The sequence below is a fragment of the Caretta caretta genome, chromosome 11 (assembly GCF_965140235.1).
Source record: "Caretta caretta isolate rCarCar2 chromosome 11, rCarCar1.hap1, whole genome shotgun sequence".
NCBI classification, from domain to species: Eukaryota; Metazoa; Chordata; order Testudines; family Cheloniidae; genus Caretta; species Caretta caretta.
The window spans coordinates 47581517-47602121 of record NC_134216.1 but is presented as its reverse complement, the minus strand read 5'-3'; the positions used below and the strand labels follow the sequence as shown (position 1 = coordinate 47602121).

At 40.2% G+C, this 20605-nt stretch overlaps 1 protein-coding gene across 10 annotated transcripts in view; it reads left to right on the top strand.

Annotated features, from left to right (window-relative positions):
• The window catches only part of PDE1A (phosphodiesterase 1A), a 373257-nt gene that overhangs the window by 328227 nt on the left and 24425 nt on the right, over positions 1 to 20605 (top strand). For all 10 annotated transcript variants that reach the window (XM_048869744.2, XM_048869749.2, XM_075117995.1 and 7 more), the window contains 5 exons: positions 2245 to 2346; positions 2462 to 2582; positions 7926 to 8007; positions 10444 to 10564; positions 12622 to 12809. In XM_048869744.2, coding sequence (XP_048725701.1) covers positions 2245 to 2346; positions 2462 to 2582; positions 7926 to 8007; positions 10444 to 10564; positions 12622 to 12809 — 614 coding nt within the window. The remainder of the gene's footprint in view (positions 1 to 2244; positions 2347 to 2461; positions 2583 to 7925; positions 8008 to 10443; positions 10565 to 12621; positions 12810 to 20605) is intronic.

Genomic DNA, 20605 nt, shown 5'->3' with positions numbered 1-20605 from the left:
TAAACATAGGATTTTACACTAATGTTTAACAGGGTTTGTTCTAGAACCTCCTGAATACCACATTTTTCTCACAGGATCAGACTTTAAGGTCACAAGGGACCATCATCATCTAGTCTGACCCGCTCCACATTGCAGGACACAGAACCTCACCTACCCACTCCTGTAATAGACTCCTAACCACTGGCTGAGTTACTGAAGTCCTCAAAACATGGTTTAAAGACTTCAAGATACAGAGAATCTACCATTTACACTAGTTGAAACCTGCAAGTAACCTGTGCCCCATGCTGCAGAGGAAGGAGGAAAAAAAAACCCACCAGGGTCTCTGCCAATCTGACCTGGGAAAAATTTCTTCCCAACCACACATATGGTGACAAGTTAGACCCTGAGTATGTGGGAAAGACCCACCAGGCAAACACCTGGGAAAGAATTATCTGAAGTAACTGAGAACCCTCCCCACTCTGCTGCTGTGACAGGCTTTAGACTGCTCCCGGTCCTACACTCTCACCAGCTTTCACACAGGCAGGGATACACCCAGCTGCAGTTGCATGCAGGCTTTGGCCAGCCACTGCATGAACCAACAATAGAGCAGCTACAGCCAAGATAACCCCCAGCTTCCCAGCCTAGGACCCCAGAGCTGTACCATCCTGCCCTGCTCAAAACCCCGACCAGTACAAATTTATTACTCAGTTCTCCCTCAATGTGGAGAGGAATATGCACAGTACCGTTGTGTTAAACCAAGCTGAAATTTTCCCCAGATACTTCCATTCAAAGGCACACTGGTTTAGATTAAAACATAAAACAAGTTTATTAACTACAAAAAGATAGATTTTAAGTGATAAACAGATCAAAGCAGATTACCTCGTACATAAACAAAACTGCAAACTAAAATACTAGAAAATACTTTCTAAAATACTAGAAAGACTGGATATGAATTAGCAATTTTTAACCCTGACTGATGATACAAGCAGGCTTGCAGATTCTTAAGGCACAAGGTGCAATTGCTTTGCAACTTGAGATCCCCATCCCCGTACCAAGACCTTTTCTTTCTGAGCTTCTCCAGGTATTGAGTTGTGGAGGAGTAAAGAACAACAGATGATGTCACTCCCTGCCTTATATAGCTTTTCCATATGGCGGGAACCCTTTGTTCCAAAAAACAGTTCCCAGTCCAATTTGTGGAAAAATACAGGTACCCAAAATGGAGATCAGTGTCATGTGGTCTGGTCACACCCCCTGGTATGACCTGCTAAGTCATAGCAGCCATTATTTACAGGCTGTCTGGAGTGATCTCAGGAAGGCTCACCAGGTTGGGGATAAGCTTCTCCTAAGGCAGGGGTTCCCAAACTTGGTTTTCGGCTTGTTCCTGGCCAATGGGATCTGTGGGAAGTGGTGGCCTGGCCTGCGCTGCTTCCCGCAGCTCCCATTGGCTGGAAACGGCGAACCGCGGCCAGTGGGAGCTGTGAGCGGCCATACCTGCGGACGATCAGGTAAACAAAGCGTCTCACGGCCCGCCAGGGGCTTACCCTGAACAAGCCATGAACCAAGTTTGGGAAGCCCTGTCCTAAGGCCTGTTGTTTTTCCTAATGGCCCATTACTCTGAACAGGCCCTTCCCATCAGCTGTCTAGGCTGAAAGCATTTATGCTAGTTTGTAATGGTCCATAGTGTTAAGCTGGTGGGGATTTAGACACGGATGCTGTTCTGACCAAACTTGAAAAAGGGGAAAAGAATAGAGGAATTTTAAATGGCCTGAATTCCTAACATTTCAGATTGACACTTCTTAGTCTCCTAAATGGCTCCTGAACCTTCTAGCTAATATTAGTATTGTATCTGCTGTACGCTAAATTGGAAGCTTATATCCTCCTGTTATTGTAGTGGACCCAACGGTCTAAATGGTACCCTCTCTTTCTGAATGTGATGATCCTAGTACTGGGGTGAAATAAGCAGAAGAGTTATAGCCAGGGTTGCACTTAATTATAGTTTATGCACTAGAAAAGAGGAATCACAAAACAGCATGACTCTGAAATAATAATTGCAGAGTTGATTTTGTGAAGTATGCTGTTTCCACAGAATCCCCTTAGGGACATAAGGTTCCAGTTGTTAATCATGTCTTGAAGTGCTTTTTTTAATTAAAAAAAGTGTTCATTTTTGTTTAGAAAGATATGAATTAACCAGTGCCTCCCAAGCAAATGTTCCATAAACAGAATAAATTACTTGTAATTAGTAACTTTGCTTTTGATTGCTTTCAGGGAACTTCGTAGCCTGGTCATTGAGATGGTCTTGTCAACAGATATGTCAGGACATTTCCAGCAAATTAAAACAATGCGCCATACTCTGCAGCAGACAGAGGGGTAGGTTATTTTCCATTCTGTTCTTTAGAAGTTTCAAATGAGTTCATGCACAAGAAAAGACTTTAAACAGTTGCTGCTGTTCTGAGATAATTGGAGCATGTCCTTGATTTGACAGGATAGACAAAGCCAAAGCCATGTCTTTGATTCTACATGCAGCAGACATAAGCCACCCAGCAAAATCTTGGGAACTGCACTACCGGTGGACAACGGCACTGATGGAAGAGTTTTTTCGACAGGTGCCATTTTCAAAATCTGTTAACATAGTTAAAGTGTTAGTTACACTGTTAGATATTTTATAATTCTACCTGCAAGAATACTGTCAGTTATAATTTAGTAAAGTGATCAGAATCGTGCTTGCCTTACTTTCAGAAGTAGTCCCACTGACTTCAGTACAACTACTCATGTGAGTAAGATGAATAGGATGTTGGTTAATATCTATTTCAGCTGATGGCAGGCTCCAAAGCATTAGCTTTTTTTCTTCTCTAACAGTATTATAATTTGTCAAGCTGATTTCATTCTTTAGACAGAGATCTGTATACACTCTGAACTAAAAAGAGGTATTGGGTAGGAGGGAGTACCTGGATATGTGAAGGATGTGTGTTCAGCAAAGAAGGCAGATGAATGTTGTATCCATATCATATTACATAAGTCTTCCCTTTTCCCCTTATTGTGAGCTAGTGCTGTGCATATCCCACATCAGTATGATGGAGTTTTCCTTTCATGCTCTTTGTGGGCCTGATCTGCAGACCACTCAAGTCAATGGCAATCTTTCTATTGCCAATGTGGCCATAATTTTGGAATCAAACACAGTGACGCAGCAATGTGGCAGTATTTTTTGTGGTGGTGAAACAGTCGTAGAAAAGACAAAATGCACTTTTTAAAAAATGTGTGGTGTTGTACTATTACCAGCTTCTGATTCAATAGCAACATGTGTTTGTTTCACAGAGTGGATCATTTTTTCTAGTAACAAACAATGAGTTTATCTTGAATCACTGAGCAAGTGCAATTAATGTTAATTTTAAGTAAAGAAGAAGGGCTTTGACAATGTTTACATTGGTTCCACCTTTCTATCACTCCAAACACTCCGTTGCTTGTAAACGCAGAGCAAATTCTACTGTCTAGCAATACCACTGAGCAAACAGTGTGTAGTTGGGGGAGAGGGGAAGCAAACATTTCAAGTGGTGAAATGAAAAAAACAGGACATTTCAGGTGTCTTGCACGAATTATCTGGGATCCTACGACATCGTGAAAAACTGGGTTTGTCTCAATAAAAAAAACCCCTGTGATCACTTTACCAATTAACTATGAGTGAGTGATTTTTGCTTTCTGTTGTGTTCAGGATTTAGAAATTGCTTGAAATAAGAGAAAAATAGATTCTAAACTCCTCCTTTTTATCTTTCTCAGTATTGAGGATCATTCTGATATGGGCCATTAAAATGATAACAAAGAAGCAATAGTGGAATGGGAAAAATAGGTAACTTAATAGTGGAGACATTTTAGAAAACTGCATTTTAGTCTATGCAACTAAGCTATGCCCTCAGTAAGAAAGCACTGTGGGAGAAATAGCACTAAGAAGAATATTCTAGGCACCTCTTAGGAAGCGATTAACATTAACATTGAAATTAACTTGCTTTTAAATAGGTAGCTTTTAGTGGGGTGGGAATAAGATGGTCACCAAAGGGGTAAGAGGCATTTCCCTACTGTTCTGTACAGCATTTGAATAGTTCATCTTAGACCACCATAATTATTTTAAATTAAAATATATCCTTACAGAAGGAAAAGAAAGTTGAGCATATAGATACTTCAGTGTCTTCGTGACTCAGCAAAGTAACTAAAGCAACTACCTCCCTGTATTTGGGATATAGCGCCCATCCCTGTGAATCTGGGCCCTGCACAAAGTTTTAAAACAACAATGATTAAATTAAAATTGGACCTGGTGGCCCAGAGAGAAGCAGCAATGTTGTCACAAAAAGAGCCATCAAAAAAACTGATCAAAGCCTAATTTAGATATATCATAGCACCTCCAGTGATTACATCTTTGACAAAGCAGATAGGGAATGATAGATATTGGCTGCCTGGCCCATCTAGATTGTCCTTTTGCTATGTTATATTCTGTGGCTTTCAAACAGGAGTAGTCATACATTAAACTGGAAGGGGTCAGAGCAATGAATGAGTCAGTAATTTATTCCATCTGCTCTTGAGAGTTCTCACTCAATTCCTAAAGATGCTTACTATTGATTTTGAACAGTAAACTTCAGGACCTTACTGATTCTTTGATTTGCCTTTGGAGAGAGTGGAGAACTGGTGCCTTAATCTAAATGATGAACAAACCCAGTTTTGTGGAAATGTTGAGCAGCAGCAGATCATTAATTAAGTTCAACATCAGGACTTGAAGTCTGGAGTTACCAGTTGGTGCCTCTTACTGTAAATGGAAATGATGATGATATAGAATGCTGGAGGAAAAGGGGAGGACCATCAACCCAGATGAATATTACTCAGAAGAAGGTCAGAAATGAACAACTGTAGAAGCATTTTAGACATAGGGAGGCAGGATACATAGACTCCATGGAACAGTGAGGCAATATGTTCAGGCCAGGGCTGTAGCATTAACAATATATAGTTCTGTACTGCCTTGATCATTGAGTGCACAGGATCGGTTAATGCTTTAATTACTACTTTATCCTTTCACTGTAAAATGGTACTGGATTATAAATAAACTGCTCAAAGACTTGAGTTTTTTAAAAACAATTTTTTGTCACTGAAGTACACTTACGCATTTCATAATTATAAAAATATGAAACTCTCTCATAGCACCTTCATTTCAAATGTACACAGCAGAAACTGGGATAATGTGCACTCAGTCGAGACAGAATATAGGCTGCACATATCTCTAATGTGAACAGTTCTGGTTAATGTTAGTGATAGGTGAACCTCCAAAGCTTCTAAAATATGTTGCAGACAAACACGATCGGGGAGAGGGGGGTGAGGGAGGAAAGGGGAGGAATAGGGGGAGTGTCTAGTCTTGCAGTCTGTACACAGCCAAACCTCCCACCCATTGATTTCAGTGTCTATATAAGAACTGCAGGATCAGGTTATAACATTTAACTGAACTCAGGGCCCATGGAAAGTAGAAAATGTGCTGGAATTTCATTTCCTTTTTCCATCCAGATTGGGAATTAGATGATAATAGCTATTCCACACTAGTTTGGTTTGTCTGTTTCTGATCTCAGCCAAAGCCAGAAGGTGCAAAGCCATAAAAAAATAAAACTTAAACTTACAATTTCTGAACAAGATTCAGTTTGAGTTTCATGTGAAGGCTTAATACTTTGTTTTAACTCAAACTGGTTTGATAAATAAAATAGATGTAATAAAATCAGTACCTGAAATGAACCATGAAGAGCTTGAGCTCTGACATCCAGCTTGATGTCTGTTAACCAACCTGTCTTATAAAATATGTGATGATGATGATGATGATGATACATTAGGATTGACAAGGAATTGGAAACTTATTTATTGTATGTTTGTTGTATTCTATACTACATTGGTCAGTGAAAAAGGTTAATTTCCAAATAGTAAAACACTGTTCATGTTAGAAGACCCAAATATGATAAAGACATTTCAAGACTTCAGAACTTAAATTTTTTTAAAATGTCATTTGCCTGCTTACACAGCAACACAGACAAAAGCAGCAGAAACTGAGAGTTTCTGAGAACATAGGAGTTTTTAATATGCAGTTTTAAAAGTGGGCACAGATGGAAAATGGACATTATCTTAGAAAACTTTATTCAACTGGCACTAAGATTTAAAATATGTATCAGTAATAATTTCAAGGGCAAAGCCTTAGAACATTATCATAAAAAAGTTGTTTTCACTTAAAAAAAAAAAACACACACAAACCACACCCATCCATCTCAAATGCACAATGATAAAGAAACATACAGCTGAGGTCACTCAACCAAGCACCCAGCCCTGACAGCATTCTGCTCTAGGCTGGAGTTTATTTTAAAACAAACAAATAAAATTTCAACTTTCATATAATAATTTTTAAGTCGTTTAATTGATTTTCTTCAAACTTAGCTTGCTTAACTTTTATATCTCATGAGAATTAAAGATCATGTCAAATCTTAAGGCTGGGTCCTATACCACAATTTACAATATATACATTATATAAGAAATTACAGTTTTCATTATATATTGGATGAATTGTCAAAAATACATGATGCAGTAAAGAAGTATTTTAAGGCATAAGCTCAAGAGAGTTAAGTTTTTAGATTTTTAGTTCTGTGATTTTAACTCTTGCATGAATTTCCTGACTTTTGAGTTCTCAGATGTTAGGTAACTTTATCCCTGGCAAAAATCCCAATGTTAATGTAAGTAGTAACATGCTCTTGATGTTAGAAAATCAGGCCACAGTTCCAATGGGGAGTTCTGGAGGCATCTTAAGCTGTGAAAGCAAAGCCAGATTGGTTAGCTCAATTTTTTTTTTATAAAACCTTTAGTGTAGTAGAAGCCGATGGAACCAAATCCTCAGCTAGTTGAAATCAGTGGAGCTCCTTCATTTATATTCATGTGGTTCACTTCTGGGGACCATTAGCTCCTTTTGGTAATACTACCTGCTCCTGCTCTCTTCTGTTCCCTTTAGTCAAATTATGGGTACCTTCTATGTGGGCAGGGTGAGGGAAGGAGTCTCTGGGCAGTCTACCACTTTCAGGCATAAAGCACAAGGTCAGCTGTAATTTGGTCCTCTGTCTCTTTTCTTTCTCTCTGGGCTCATTCTATATGTATGGCCACCAATAGTTTTTTTTTTATATTTTCTCTCTGCTCTCTTCCTCCGGCTCTAGATATCTATCCACAGCTTCACTTAGGTTATGCAATTCAATTGGACTTTAAGGGAAGAAGTGGTGAAACCCTCCATTTCTATTTGAAGCACATTCTTCTATCTCTGAGGCTGTTTTTAAGCAGTCGTACTGAAGTTTTTTTTTGTGTGCTTTTCTGACATCCGTTCCTTATTATCATTCGGTGCGAAATGATAAGAATATCAAAGGTCTATATTTTAAATGCACCTGCAAATCGACTTAATTCTACAATTACAAATTTATCAATGAATGTCCAGGATATCAATGAGGCCCCAGCATTCTAAAATGCAGTTGGGAAAATATCAGAATGGTCGGCTTCTCCTTCTTTCCCACACCCCGTCTCTTTAAGAGAAGTTAAGTTGAATGATCTCTGGGTGCTCCAAGTCCAAGCTGTGAGGCTGCAGAAGGTCTCCTTATAAAACATGCTTTTTATTTTCCTTCCCTGACAAATACTAAATCACAGTGGCAGATGCTTTGGTCTTGACAAGATCTTTGCTTTCAACATATTCTTTTCAATACAAATGGTTAAAATTAAGTTATAAGGTTGACTTTTCCTTTTCTTCTCTCTTTTTCATTTAAAAAACAATATTCGATTTATTTTACCCACAGCTTGTTTTAGTTTAGGAAAAGAAGTGAATTTTAGAAGTAGTTGGTCAGAGAGCAGTGTTCAGGCTCTCTCCTTTGTATATGTATTCTTATAATATGAAACATTGCTTTTTCCAGGGAGACAAGGAGGCTGCTCTAGGGCTACCATTTTCCCCACTTTGTGACCGCAAATCTACCATGGTGGCTCAGTCCCAAATAGGTAATGATCAGTGCTGTTTTCTCTTTCTCATAAATGTGGGCGCATGCAGTGTTGTCACCCCCCATTCACACACTGCGCACGATGTTTTTAAAAAAGCTGTAGATACTACTATAAACAACGTGTTTCTTTCTCCACATTTACTCACAGAAATCAGAGCATATTACACCCGTGACATGCTGTTGTCCAAAGGGACATTAAGCTCTTTCAGCATGGCATATGAAGCATATGGGACAGTATGTTTAGTGGTTAGATCAGGGTACTGGAAATCTGAACTCTTGGGGTCCAGCTGTTACTATCGGCATTTTAGAATTTGGTAAAGCAAAGCATGGAGAAGTTGTCACCTACTCAAAGTCACATAGGTCTTACTGCAGTGCAGACATACTCTGTGGCTGGCATGGGTCAGCTGACTTGGGCTTGCAGGGCTATAAAATTGCAGTATAGACATTCAGGCTCAGGCCAGGCTCTGAGACCATCCCTATCGCAGCACAGATAAACCCATAGAGTCAAGCTGGCTGGATACAAGTAACTCACTGTTTTCTAAAGGCCCTTCAAACAAGCTCCTGGCATCTATCTCCAGCACTGCTGGTGACTCACTGTGTGACCTTAGGCAAGTGATTTCCTATCTCACTTAATCCAGCTGAAAAATGGGTATAATATTATTTACATTCCCCCATTCAACACCGGCCTGGTGCTCCTGTCAGGGAGCGGGGTCAAGGACCTGGCACTTGCCTGCTCCGCCCGCCCAGCATTCCAGCCAGGGAGCGGGCAAGCCCCGGCTCCCCGACACCATTCCCCGGCTGGAATGCCCGGTGGGTGGAGTGGGGCAAGCCCCCACGCCCCAACCCTGCTACGCCCCTGCCTCAACCAAGCTTCACAATCATCATTGGTGAGTGCAGTATTAAATTGTTTGCTTAAAATTATTTAAAACTTATACTGTCTATGTATATAAAGTCTTCTGTCTGGCGAAAAAAATTTCCCTGGAACCTAACCTCCCCTATTTACATTAATTCTTATGGGGAAATTGGAGTCACTTAATATCATTTTGTTTAAAGTTGCATTTTTCAAGAACATAATTACGACATTAAGTGAGGAGTTACTGTAGGTGTTTGGCTGGTTAGGACCTATTGTGATTAGATAATAATCATTTGTATTTCAGTACCACTTAAGGACCCCAGTCAAAGATCATGGTCTCATTGTATAAACACCTAAAGAAAGGATAGTATCTTCTCTGAAGAGCTTACATTCGAAGTAAAGAGCCTTAATGTGTAGCCTTGGGATAGTGAATTAGGGCCTGATTTTTCAAAGATGAAATGCAGGCCCTTGGCTTCCCCCATCATCTGTACAATAGGGATAAAAATAATTACTTTAAGTTTTATGGGGCCAATAACCATATGAACTCTAAAAGTTTGCTGAGGAAAGCTTACCTAGAAAAATGCCTTTCACAGATGTCAACATGTCCCCAAAATAATCCTGGGACCGGGAGATCCTGTATGTTAAGATGTCATATCCTTGAACTGAACAGTATCCTCCAGTATTATCTTGTAATTTAATACATCTCCCATTCCATTGCTAGCCAGACTCAAGTGGCAACGTACTTGAGCTTATGCCTGTTGCTCACCTTTGTGCTATGGCACATTAGTTAGAGTGTGAAGAGAGCCTGAAATCCGTAGCTATCTCATGTTCTACCTACATTTTTTCTGTTAAGTGCTCAGCAGAGGATAATGCCTCATTCTCTCTAGCTATGTCATTCTCTATCTTGATGAGCACTTTCAAATGTAAAATACATTGTTCAGCGCTGACATCTCAGAGCTGTGGGATGGATGCTGTCTCCCAGGGATATTACTTGTTCTCGTCACTGATTTGACAGAACACTCCTACACACTTTGAAATAACACTTTACTTCCACAGAATAATAAACAGCAATTTGGAATATTGACTCATTAGCGTGAGGCTCTGAATGGAAACACTGACTTCTTGCCCATTGGCTCTGTCATGGCTTCCCTTTTATTCAGTAATTAATCCCGGTCTCCAATGAAAAACTTATTGTGAAATGCACTTGGTTCACTGGAGGCAGGAGTGAAAAGCTGCAAATATTAGCACTTGGTTACTCCTGTACCTCTCCAGGTGGTTTTTTTGTTTTCCTCGGCAGACTAATAACTATGGAAATTACACTGAGAGAGAAAAAATATCCCAAGTATATTGAATCTGGATTGCATTTGTCTTCAGAATATTATCCTGATATTAAAACCTAGAAGTCCAATTTTTTCCGACTTGATCAGACATTATGGATATCATTGGGTGACATTTCTCTTTAGAGTTTTGCTAATCTGTGGTTTCTGAAGTTGGAGCCAGTTTGTGAATAAAGACAGAGACTAGTCATTGACTTTGAGACCCAGAAAAATGTACAACCTGAATTCATCTCTTTCTGCTTTTCAGGTTTCATCGATTTCATAGTAGAGCCCACGTTTTCTCTTCTAACGGACTCAATGGAGAAAATTATTATTCCTCTTATAGAGGAAGCTTCAAAGTCTGAAAGTTCTGCCTTTGGGACACCCAGGTTTGAACATTTTCTCCTTTTACTTTGTGATTCTTTTAACTAACATCATTAGCAACAGCAGCATATTTTCTAATCTGTTCATAGTTGCAGAAGTCTGATGTAAATAGTTATACTGTGTTACCACCTAGTGGCAATATCTTGTAATTGCAGCTGTCTACTATGTTCCTGTACTGGCCAAGGACACTGTCTGCTTGGAAGGGCAAAAAACACAATAAAGAACAAAGTACTCATCTGTAAGGACATGAAGTTGAATTTTCTTCAGGACATACAAAAATAAAATGTTTGCTGATTCTCTTCCATCATAAAAGATACTAGCCATTTCTTCTTAAAGCAAAACCCAGGAAGTGTCTATTATCACATTTTCTTTTTAATCTGTGGATTTAACCCTTCACTGTAGTATACTACTATAAAAACACTGCAGTGCAATAATTCCTTAGTATATTGGTTAGATTTGTGTCAGAATGATGTGGCTGTAACTTTGCTTTGCTAGAATTAACTTATTCTTCGTGCATTTCTGTTGCGGGCTGTGTTCCCAACCACTTTGGGCAACTGTGCTGGACTAAAACATCAGTGGTGCCACATACTATTTAACTGCTCACTTTTATTCCGATTGGAGTTCAGGCAGCTTCAACCCCCAGTTTCACATTAGTGTGCATAACTGAATGAGAGGTGAGCAGAAGCATTCTACTGGGGTCTTGCACAGAGGTTCATCTTTAGGTACCTGATCCTGCAGGCCTTGTCTGTACAAAACTCCCACTGGCTGCAAAGGGAGATTTGTTTAAATAAGGGATGCAGAAGTAGGCCCTATAGAAGGAATGGGGAGCCGAGAATATTATACACAGAAGTCTGTACCAGCATTGATGCACATATACCAGTAGCTGGAAACTGCTAATGTATGTGTAACCCACACACCTACTGGCTGTGTTATTCTGTCCCACCTAGTGGCACTGAGACCGCTTAAAGAGAGAGATAAAATGAGACTGCTCTACAGCCTTAGCTAGCAGGCACTGGCTTTTAGCTCATGCGGTAGAGGCTCATGCACTAAGCTCCAGAGGTCCCAGGTTCAATTCTGCCCGCCGACACTGGGGTCTGTCAGCATTACATATGGAGTAAATTTTAAGTTGTTGACTGAATAAAACATTAGAAATACACCATGCCGTTTCCTTTGAACACCTCTGGGGCACAGGGAAGTTCTAATTTGCAATTCCTTACACTGTACTTATACCTTCAATGAAATGTTACTTGTAACTTTGCTGGGAAAATTGGAGCCCATTTATGTGCATACAAACATTAACTCTTTTGGGCTAAATCTTGGAGATCATATCAGGCAAACAGTATTATGTGGAAAACAAAAACTGGTATGACATGACTTGGGGCCTGGCCACAAAATAGGCCCCACCTTTTGGTGTTAAGAGAATTCATTTTGGATATATCCATTTCTCACATGTACACACACACATTCTCTGACCTGATGCACTACCTGTTGCTTGGTGGATGATGCCAAATTTTGTTATTAATATTTCAACACATGTCTTAACACTTAGTCCTGCTTTACTAAGTGTGTTTTGAAGCAGTGGGGTTGAAGGTAATTGAACCAAATCCTGCCTTTAGATAACATGCACAGAGCTCCTGCGGTTTGCTCCCAATTGGAGGCAATCACATGCATCTAAAAGCAGAATTTGCTCTGTCATGTATTGCTTTTCCGGCATGGATCAGCAGCAGATGTCTCTCCACAACAGCCCAGCGCATTCCAAAGGGTTGCAGAGAAAGGTGCTACCAAACTTGGTCTGTTAAAATTCTTCCAAGTAATTAGCCAGGAGGTTGGAGCACTGCCCCATTTTCATAGTAATTTCCTAGAAATGTGGCATGAAGAATTGTTCACAGGAACCAATTTCATTTCATAAGGAAATATGTCTTATACTTTCCTTGACTGAGACCAGTTTTCTAGTTAGTGTTTTATATATAGATCCTAAAGAATAATCAACGTGAATGAACTGTTTTTATGTAATGGAGACCCTCAACTCTTTTCATAATGTAGAGTTTTCTTGTTTCTCTAGCCAGCATAGCTTGGGAGCACTAAGCAATGCTGATGCACAAAGAAGACCCAGTGTTAAAAGTACTACAAGTGATGGAGGGACTTGCACAGACAATTCTTTAGCAACTGTAGACCTATCCAGCTTTAAGGACAACTTGGTGCAGATCATTCAAGAAAATAAAGAAAGATGGAAAGAGTTAGCTGTGCAAGGTATGATAAACCCATTGGGAATGTCCTCTAAGTTATTCCCAAAACCCTCGTTTACCTACAGCACATGTTCATTTTATCCTTCAAATTCCCTCTTGATCTATAAAAATGCATCTAGCTGTCGTACGTTCATATTCCTTATTTATAATGTTTGCAGTGGTGGCTTCACTTTTTAGCTTATTACATATGTTTGCAATTCTTTATGTGCAATACTAGTCCTGTTTATGCTTATGTTTTGTCCTGTGAAACACAAATAGATTTGTGTGAACAGGGGAGGAGAAGAAATGCCAGACTCTCCATATTAAAGCACTGTGCTTCTCAACAGCCACTTCTTCAGAAAGTGCCATTTAGAAAAGGGGGAAAGGGGGACGGGGATTATGCGATACCCTACATTCAATTATAACCTTCAGACTGCTGTCCACTTTGAATACATACTGTATTAGCCAAAATCATAGGTTAAAAGTATTCTATGCCTGCCATGGCAAGATTAAATATGAATTGGGAAGATTTTTATAAGCTGCAGTGTAGGAAATGTGCTGCATACCTTGGTACACCATTGTCCAATTTTTTTATTGCAAATTGTTACAACAATGCGATTATAGTCAACAGGGCCAAAATGTTAATGGAGGCTTTGTGCTCAAAGTAATGGAGGAGCAGGCTATAAATCTTAAAAAACTTAGAAGTTAAGATGCAGGATTTAAAATGGCTTTGTTCGCTGTGGGAAGCAAAATGTAGTATTTCAGTCTACTTGGGATACCATTCTAACAGTCATTTAAGTGGATCTATGGATCTAAACATCTGGGCAGTCACATTATGCACCAGACCCCAACAAGGCTGAAAAAAGACCCCTTAACTGCCTACTGAAAGAGTAAAAAAATAACTCACTCAATTGTCAGGTTAGCCAGTGGTTCTTCAGTTTTGGTTAGTTGTCTTCTCTGGAATAAGTGCTGTTGTGACAGATGAGCTCAAGGTGCAATTTGAATCAGACATAATGTACTTGGCCTATAGTACCTTCCTAGTACAGCTTGTCACTACAATAAGCAATGGCTCCTTAGAGCCACTCCACTGCAAGGTTCATTCTGATCATAGAAAAAAGGCTCATTCATTATAAACCACTGGAGTAACAGTTCATTAAAAATAGCTAGATATGCAGAAGTCATATGTAAAAGCTAAACAAATTAATTAATAGATTTGGCTTCTTTCAGTTGAACTGTATGCAGAATCCTCATTATGCTGTGTTTGGGGTCATCGTTTCGCTATTCAGTTTCATGCTGAGGTGGTTATGGTTGTTGTCTGTTTGATAATCTGATGTTTAATATATAGCATGTTTAATATATAGCAGTCTCCCCAGTTGATAAGGTATTGTGCCCTGTTTTGTGCAATCTTTCATCCTGTCTGAGTGTTGGAAGTTTGGTTTTTTGCTTACTTGTTTTGCTAAGCATATTTGGATTTAGATTGCATTATAGAGCTATTAAATCAGCTATTATGTTTGAGTGTTGTAGTCATTGTCTCTGCTTACCTTTTTAAAAATAAAATTAAGAAAGAATATTACAAACTGTGAATGAATGAGTTGTACTCAGTAAACATTGTATATGGACTTAGATTTGACATATTTTGGAGTACACCTATTACTGTTTCTGGCTGGAATTCCTCTGTGCTGAGTGACAGCTTTAGGCCTTTTTAAGGCCTGAACCATTTAAGTAGTTTAAGTGGGAATTTAGTGGTCTATATATCTTATGCTGGCCCTCTGTACAGGGGTGTAGTTCACTATCAGCAGGTAAATATTAAAGGTGCCCTATATAGGAAGAATGACTTATTGGAACAGTAATTGTGCCACAATACTGAAGTCATAAAAGCCTTTAGTATTTGTAACCAAGCCTCTGAATACTCTTTTTGTGGCTTCTACCTCTGTTTGAACAATTACATGCTTACATTTCACTACTTCTTTGGATGGGCTGAAATCGAAACCTCTCAGCTGAACACGATCTGTGCTATCATGCACTTTAATCCTTCTGAACACAAATTGACAGTTTAGCATGCATGATCCTTAAGCCAAGCTTACAGGGAATTTAAGTAAACTGAAATGGCTCATGATATTTACTACTACTATTAATAAACACCCCGCAGATGTCATCTCAATAGAGTGCTTAGTCTATTGAAATGTGTACTGGGGATTCACTGTAGCATTTGTAGGAAACATATGGGTCCACTGAGTCTCATGTTGTGTATTGGTAGGCATAAAATGGATACGTTAGATGGTTGAATATCATATATTTGATTCCATTATGAGGATTGGTATACAACCTATAGTATCCATCTGCATCTTGGAATGGGCAAGAGTATCTGGGTTAGATAACCTTAGAGTTCTATACAGAGAGAGGCAAGGGTTATCCAGCAAACTGCAAAACAGCTGAAACCTGTTAGTCTCCCAGGATGCCAGCCTGGAGCCATATAAAAAGGAAGTGCAAGCTAGCAGCAGGGAATGGTAAATGAGCATGTAATGGCTTTATTGGAGAAGTTTGGCTTCTCACAGAGGCAGTGCTAATATCTTCAGCATAAATCTCTGTTTCTTTTGGAGCAATTTTGTTTGCAGCCAGTTTAAAGGTCCTATTTTCTTTCTCTTCAGAAGAGAGAAAAGGTGTTTAAAGACCGTTGACCAGATTTTGCTTTATAGTCCAAACCCTTTGCACTGCTCAGGGTTATCTTCACAGCCGTAAGGGTTGGGGACTTAATGTTTTTTAAATGGAAGCTTAGATTCTGGTACACAAGTTAAAGTTACTGCAACGGGGTTACCACTTACCGCTAGTGTTTCTCTTTGCATTTAGGTTTGGGAATGTAGCATCATAGATGCATCCCCCTTGCTGCTCATTGCTCGCTCTGTGATGATCTTTCTTCTGGTAACTTGGCCCTCTGGCCCGGTCACTGTTTAGTCCAGCCCCTCTGGGATTATGAAGTCCAACAGGACCACTGTCCAGATGCCTTCTCTGGACAGTGTTCGGCCCCTCCTTGGGCTATTCCAAGACAATATCCCAGGACTTATTCTTCCCCTGGACTTCCTCCTTGTTTCTGGAGGCTTCCCTGTAACCTTCCCTGTGGCCCCATTCTGCTTTCAGCCTCCTGGTTTTGTAGTGCCTTCCCAACCCTTTCCCAGGTGGGCTTCATTATCAGTTAACCCTGGCCCTCCTTCTCTCCGGTGATGCCAGGTTGACCTAACTGGCCTCTCAAACCCTCATTTACCCTACCACGGCTGGTGTGGGGTGCACACCCCATCACAGGCACCAAAGAAAAGAGCCAAGCCAATTTACATGGTGCTCTTGAGCTTCCAAAACTAGACTCAAAAATCTTGCAAGAACTAGCTTTCTTGTGAGACTTCTGCTTTACACAGGTTATTATATTGCTTTCATCACTGTAGTATCTAAGCACCTTCCAGTAGGGCATTAAGAGATGTAACCAACATCTGCCACATGTCCTTCATTCTTCCAGTACTTTCTGCTTCTGGTGGGGCTGCAAATGTCAGAAGAATTGATAGTATCATAAAATAGTGTTTTGATGCTACTCATTTAGGCTCCAGTGCAGCCCCACTGGAGTGAATGTAAGTTTGTCTGTTGACTTCAGTGCGAGTTGGGTTGGGCCCATTGTACTTGCCTGAAACCCAGAAGGACAGTTGTATGGGGAAAAAAGGGGAAAAAAAAGTTAACTAAATTCCTTTCGGACCCCACACAAGTTTGACTTGAGCTTTAGGTGACTCTTCAGAAGTGTCTTATTTTACCTCAACCTGAATTCACCTCAACCTGGTTAGAGGTCTACCTGCATTCTTCAAACTTCTGCTGTTTGTGACGTGATCTATGGCACTTTTAGCTCTGCTGCTGCTGTCTCTTTCTCTATTGCTTCTTGTAAAGTTCTGAGGTTGCTCTGGGTTTACTACTGAAGTTGAGTCTTATCCATATATTAACTTTAGCATGTAGTGAGGAAGGAAATACTGGCAGTAAATCACTAGCAGGCAACAGGGGTGTTCCATTACCACTGTCCTTCTCAGCTGGATAATTTATTAGAAACCATAAAGAGCTGGATGTATTATTAAGAAGGCTATCTCTATTATCATGGAAGTTCTGTGCTAGCTGCCATTCCTGCCATTAGCAGGGATCGCCGTACGTGCTTCCCAAGCTGACTGTGACAGTAGCACTTCTGCTGCTAAAAAGGGCCATCTGCACTCCTGCCTGTAGACTTTGCACACACAGGACACTGCATTCCACACTGCCAACTCAGTTCCATGGGCTTGGAAGGAATGGCCTCTCTCGAAAAAACAACAACAACCAGGTACAAATTAAATTAAACTTTAAAAAAGGAAGGAAATTAAAAATTCCTGAGTAGGAGTTGAACTCACTGCCTCTTGCCCCCTACCAGGTTGATACATTATCTTGAAAGCTATAGCACTGGCTGGGATGCAACTCTGCCCAGGTTTTGGGGCTGATAGTGTCTGTTGCATACCTGGGCTAGGCAGAACAGAGCAGGGGATCTAGGCCCAGCTGGTGGTTGGTGTTGTCATGGGCAGCTTGCATGAAGATCTATCAGTAGTCAGGGCTGCTTGCACTGCCCCATTGTGAAGAGATAGTTACTAACTCTCTGGAATATTGATTCAGAGTAAACATCTTGTGCAGGAGCAAAGTGCTTTATCTGGCAAAGAACCCCTGTTGGTAAGGAAAGTGTTTACACACAACCTACTTAGACAGCTGTTCAAGAGCTTCCTTGACAGAAGGCCCACTAAATGAATGACTCTATTTTGCTAAAAAAAGGCCATGTCTTGTATAATTGATGGCATAGGAGCTCAGTGCTCTATAGCCTAAGGGTCTTCAGCCTTTCACCACTGGAGGATTAGTGGAATGTTTGAGGCCTTTAAGGAGATGCAGTTAACAGTGGATTATCATAATATCAAACATCTGGGTTTCTAATTAGAAAGCCTTGATGTTTAATTAATATTCCAAACCCCTAATAACTATATAATCTGTCTTTGTTCACTTCATCACTTTTATAATAGAGACTATTCAATCTTGTGCATATTTCAACAGATAGCAGTGATGGCAGCTGATAATTGCAGCGATGATAATTGATAACAATTTGACTGTAAAGACACTCAGACAAGTATTATAGGTTGTTCCATTAGAATAAATAATCTCTAAATTGATTTTAGGGACTGGGAGTTATTGATCTATTGAGAAAGCAGGCTGTAAAACAAATGTCATGACAAAAGGTTAAAAATACCGTATAAGATCACTCATATTGTGTAGCTTTCCTCAGAACAAAGAAATTGAAACACAGAGATTTTCACAAAAAGAAAAGGAGTACTTGTGGCACCTTAGAGACTAACCAATTTATTTGCGCATGAGCTTTCGTGAGCTACAGCTCACTTCAGCTGTAGCTCACGAAAGCTCATGCTCAAATAAATTGGTTAGTCTCTAAGGTGCCACAAGTACTCCTTTTCTTTTTGCGAATACAGACTAACACGGCTGTTACTCTGAAACCTGTCATTATGCAAGAGATTTTCACATAAAAATTAAATTATAAATTGACATTTTTCTTTTTAAGGTTTTTGAATATAAGGCTTATTAGTAAAAACTGTCAGTGATTGGCGGAATCAGTTATTTTCAACTGAATTTACAGTTCCACAAGAATAATCATCACTATCACCTGCATAGCACTTTTCATCCATAGATCAAAAAGCACAACAATGGGTAAATATCATTATCTGCATTTGAGGGGAAAGATAGGGGAGGTGATATCTTTTATTGGACCAATTTCTGTTAGTGAAAGACAAGTTTTTGAGCTACACCGAGCTTGCCTCTTTCACTAATAAAAGTTGATCCAATGAAAGGTATTACCTCACCCATCTTCTGTCTCTAGTAGTCTGAGGCCATCACTGCAAACAATTATCTGCATTTTGCAGATAGCAAACTGAGGCACAGTGAGGTTAAGCGACTTGCTTTCAGTCACATAGTGAGTCAGTGGAAGAGTTTGAAATAGATCTTCTGGAGACTGCCAGTTCAGTGTCCTCTCTCCTGCAGCATGTTGCTGTTTCACACCTTCTGACTGAACTGATCAGAGTAAGACACATGAGCGGGGCAGGACAGGGAACTTCACGTAACTGCTGGTCTTAGTATTGTTCCTTTATAGCAGAGGATGGAAGACTTCATTCTCCAAGGAATTCAGTCTGGCATCTTTTATGGACACTAAATTCACATGCTGGGCCAGATTCCCTGATGGTGTAACTCCACTGAACTCTATCAGTCTACTCTTAATTTCTTTTAAGAAACACTCCTCTGCCACTTGTGTTACGGGACTCTTGGAGGTTTCAATTAATACTCCGCAGTGTGTACATCCAGTGAAGTAGTGCTTTATTTCCTACACCATTCCTGTGCTTTAATTAAGAAAATACATTATATAAAACATGATTATATAGAAAACAGTAACTAGAAGACATATTATTTTAAAGGACAATGTCGTTGAAATGGAAGCATCAAGACCTGATAATTGTTCACAAAAGATGATGTATAGTAATTAGAACTGGTCAGAAAATGCTTTTCCCCCCTCACAGACAGTTGGCTTTTCAGCAAAAAAACGAAAACAGAAATATTTTGATTTTGAAATAATGGCATGCTGCCTCATGGGAGTTATAACTTGGATGCTCCGCACTCCCATTATTTTCCATAGGGTGCACACTACATCATGGTCTTTGTGGTCTCTTGGTGAGGGAAAGTGGTGCGTCATGGGAGTTCCATGGCCATGCTGTATTGTGGGAGATAAGGTCTGGTTGAGCAGCTCTGACGGGGTCCCCGGGGTGCAACCTGCACTGTGAGATTCCTGAGGCCTCTGTCCCACCAACCTGCGCTGGTCCTCACACTGTGATGCTGATGTCAAGTTATATACCTCTGGCAGATACTGCACTTACACAGACATTCACGGGCAGGGACACACCCAAATGAGTTACATGAATGCTCTCCGAGCCACTCATGAACCAACAATAGAAAGGCTCCAGCCAATTCCCCCCAGCTCCCCAGTCTTTCACTTCAGAAGTGTACTGTCTTGCACTGGTCAGAAGCCTGGCCAGTGTAAGTTCATTATCCAGTTCTCCACTCCCTCAATGTGGAGTGGACACACACTAGCCTTTGTAAACTGAGCTGAGATTTCCCAAGCACTTCAGCCAAAACACACTGTTTTAGGTAAAACAGGTTTATTAACTACAGAAAGATGGATTTTAAGTTGTTATAAGTAGCAAGTGTAGAGATCAAAGTCGGTTACTTAAGAAGTAAAAATAAATGTACAGCCTAAGTTCTACAAACTAAACACAATTTGAATCAAGCAGTGTCTTAGCCTGACAAATGGTACAAGCAGGTTACAAATCCTCAATACACAGATAAGAACTACCTTCCAGTTCAAAGTCTTTGTCCTCCAGATGTTCCTCCAGGTGTTGAGTCGGGGGGTGGGCTGGAGAGATGCCAAGTGATGATGCCACTGTCTCTCTCTCATATTTTCTTCCATCTTATGGGAAAGATCTTTGATGTGTTGCAGGGGACTGAACTAGGTCCCTTCCAGTCCCATGATTCTATGTGGGGGTTAGTAAGCCCCCATTGGTCAGGCAGTCTCTATTAAGCCTACATTCTTTCTCCTGGAAGACTTTAGGATAGTGGATTGTGTGTTGATGAGCCAGTAACGCTGTCTGGTTATTGATTGCTATTCCTTTGTTGTAATTGACAGACTGGTTGTGGGCGTTCCCAACCTGGCAATATATTTCAATAACACATAGT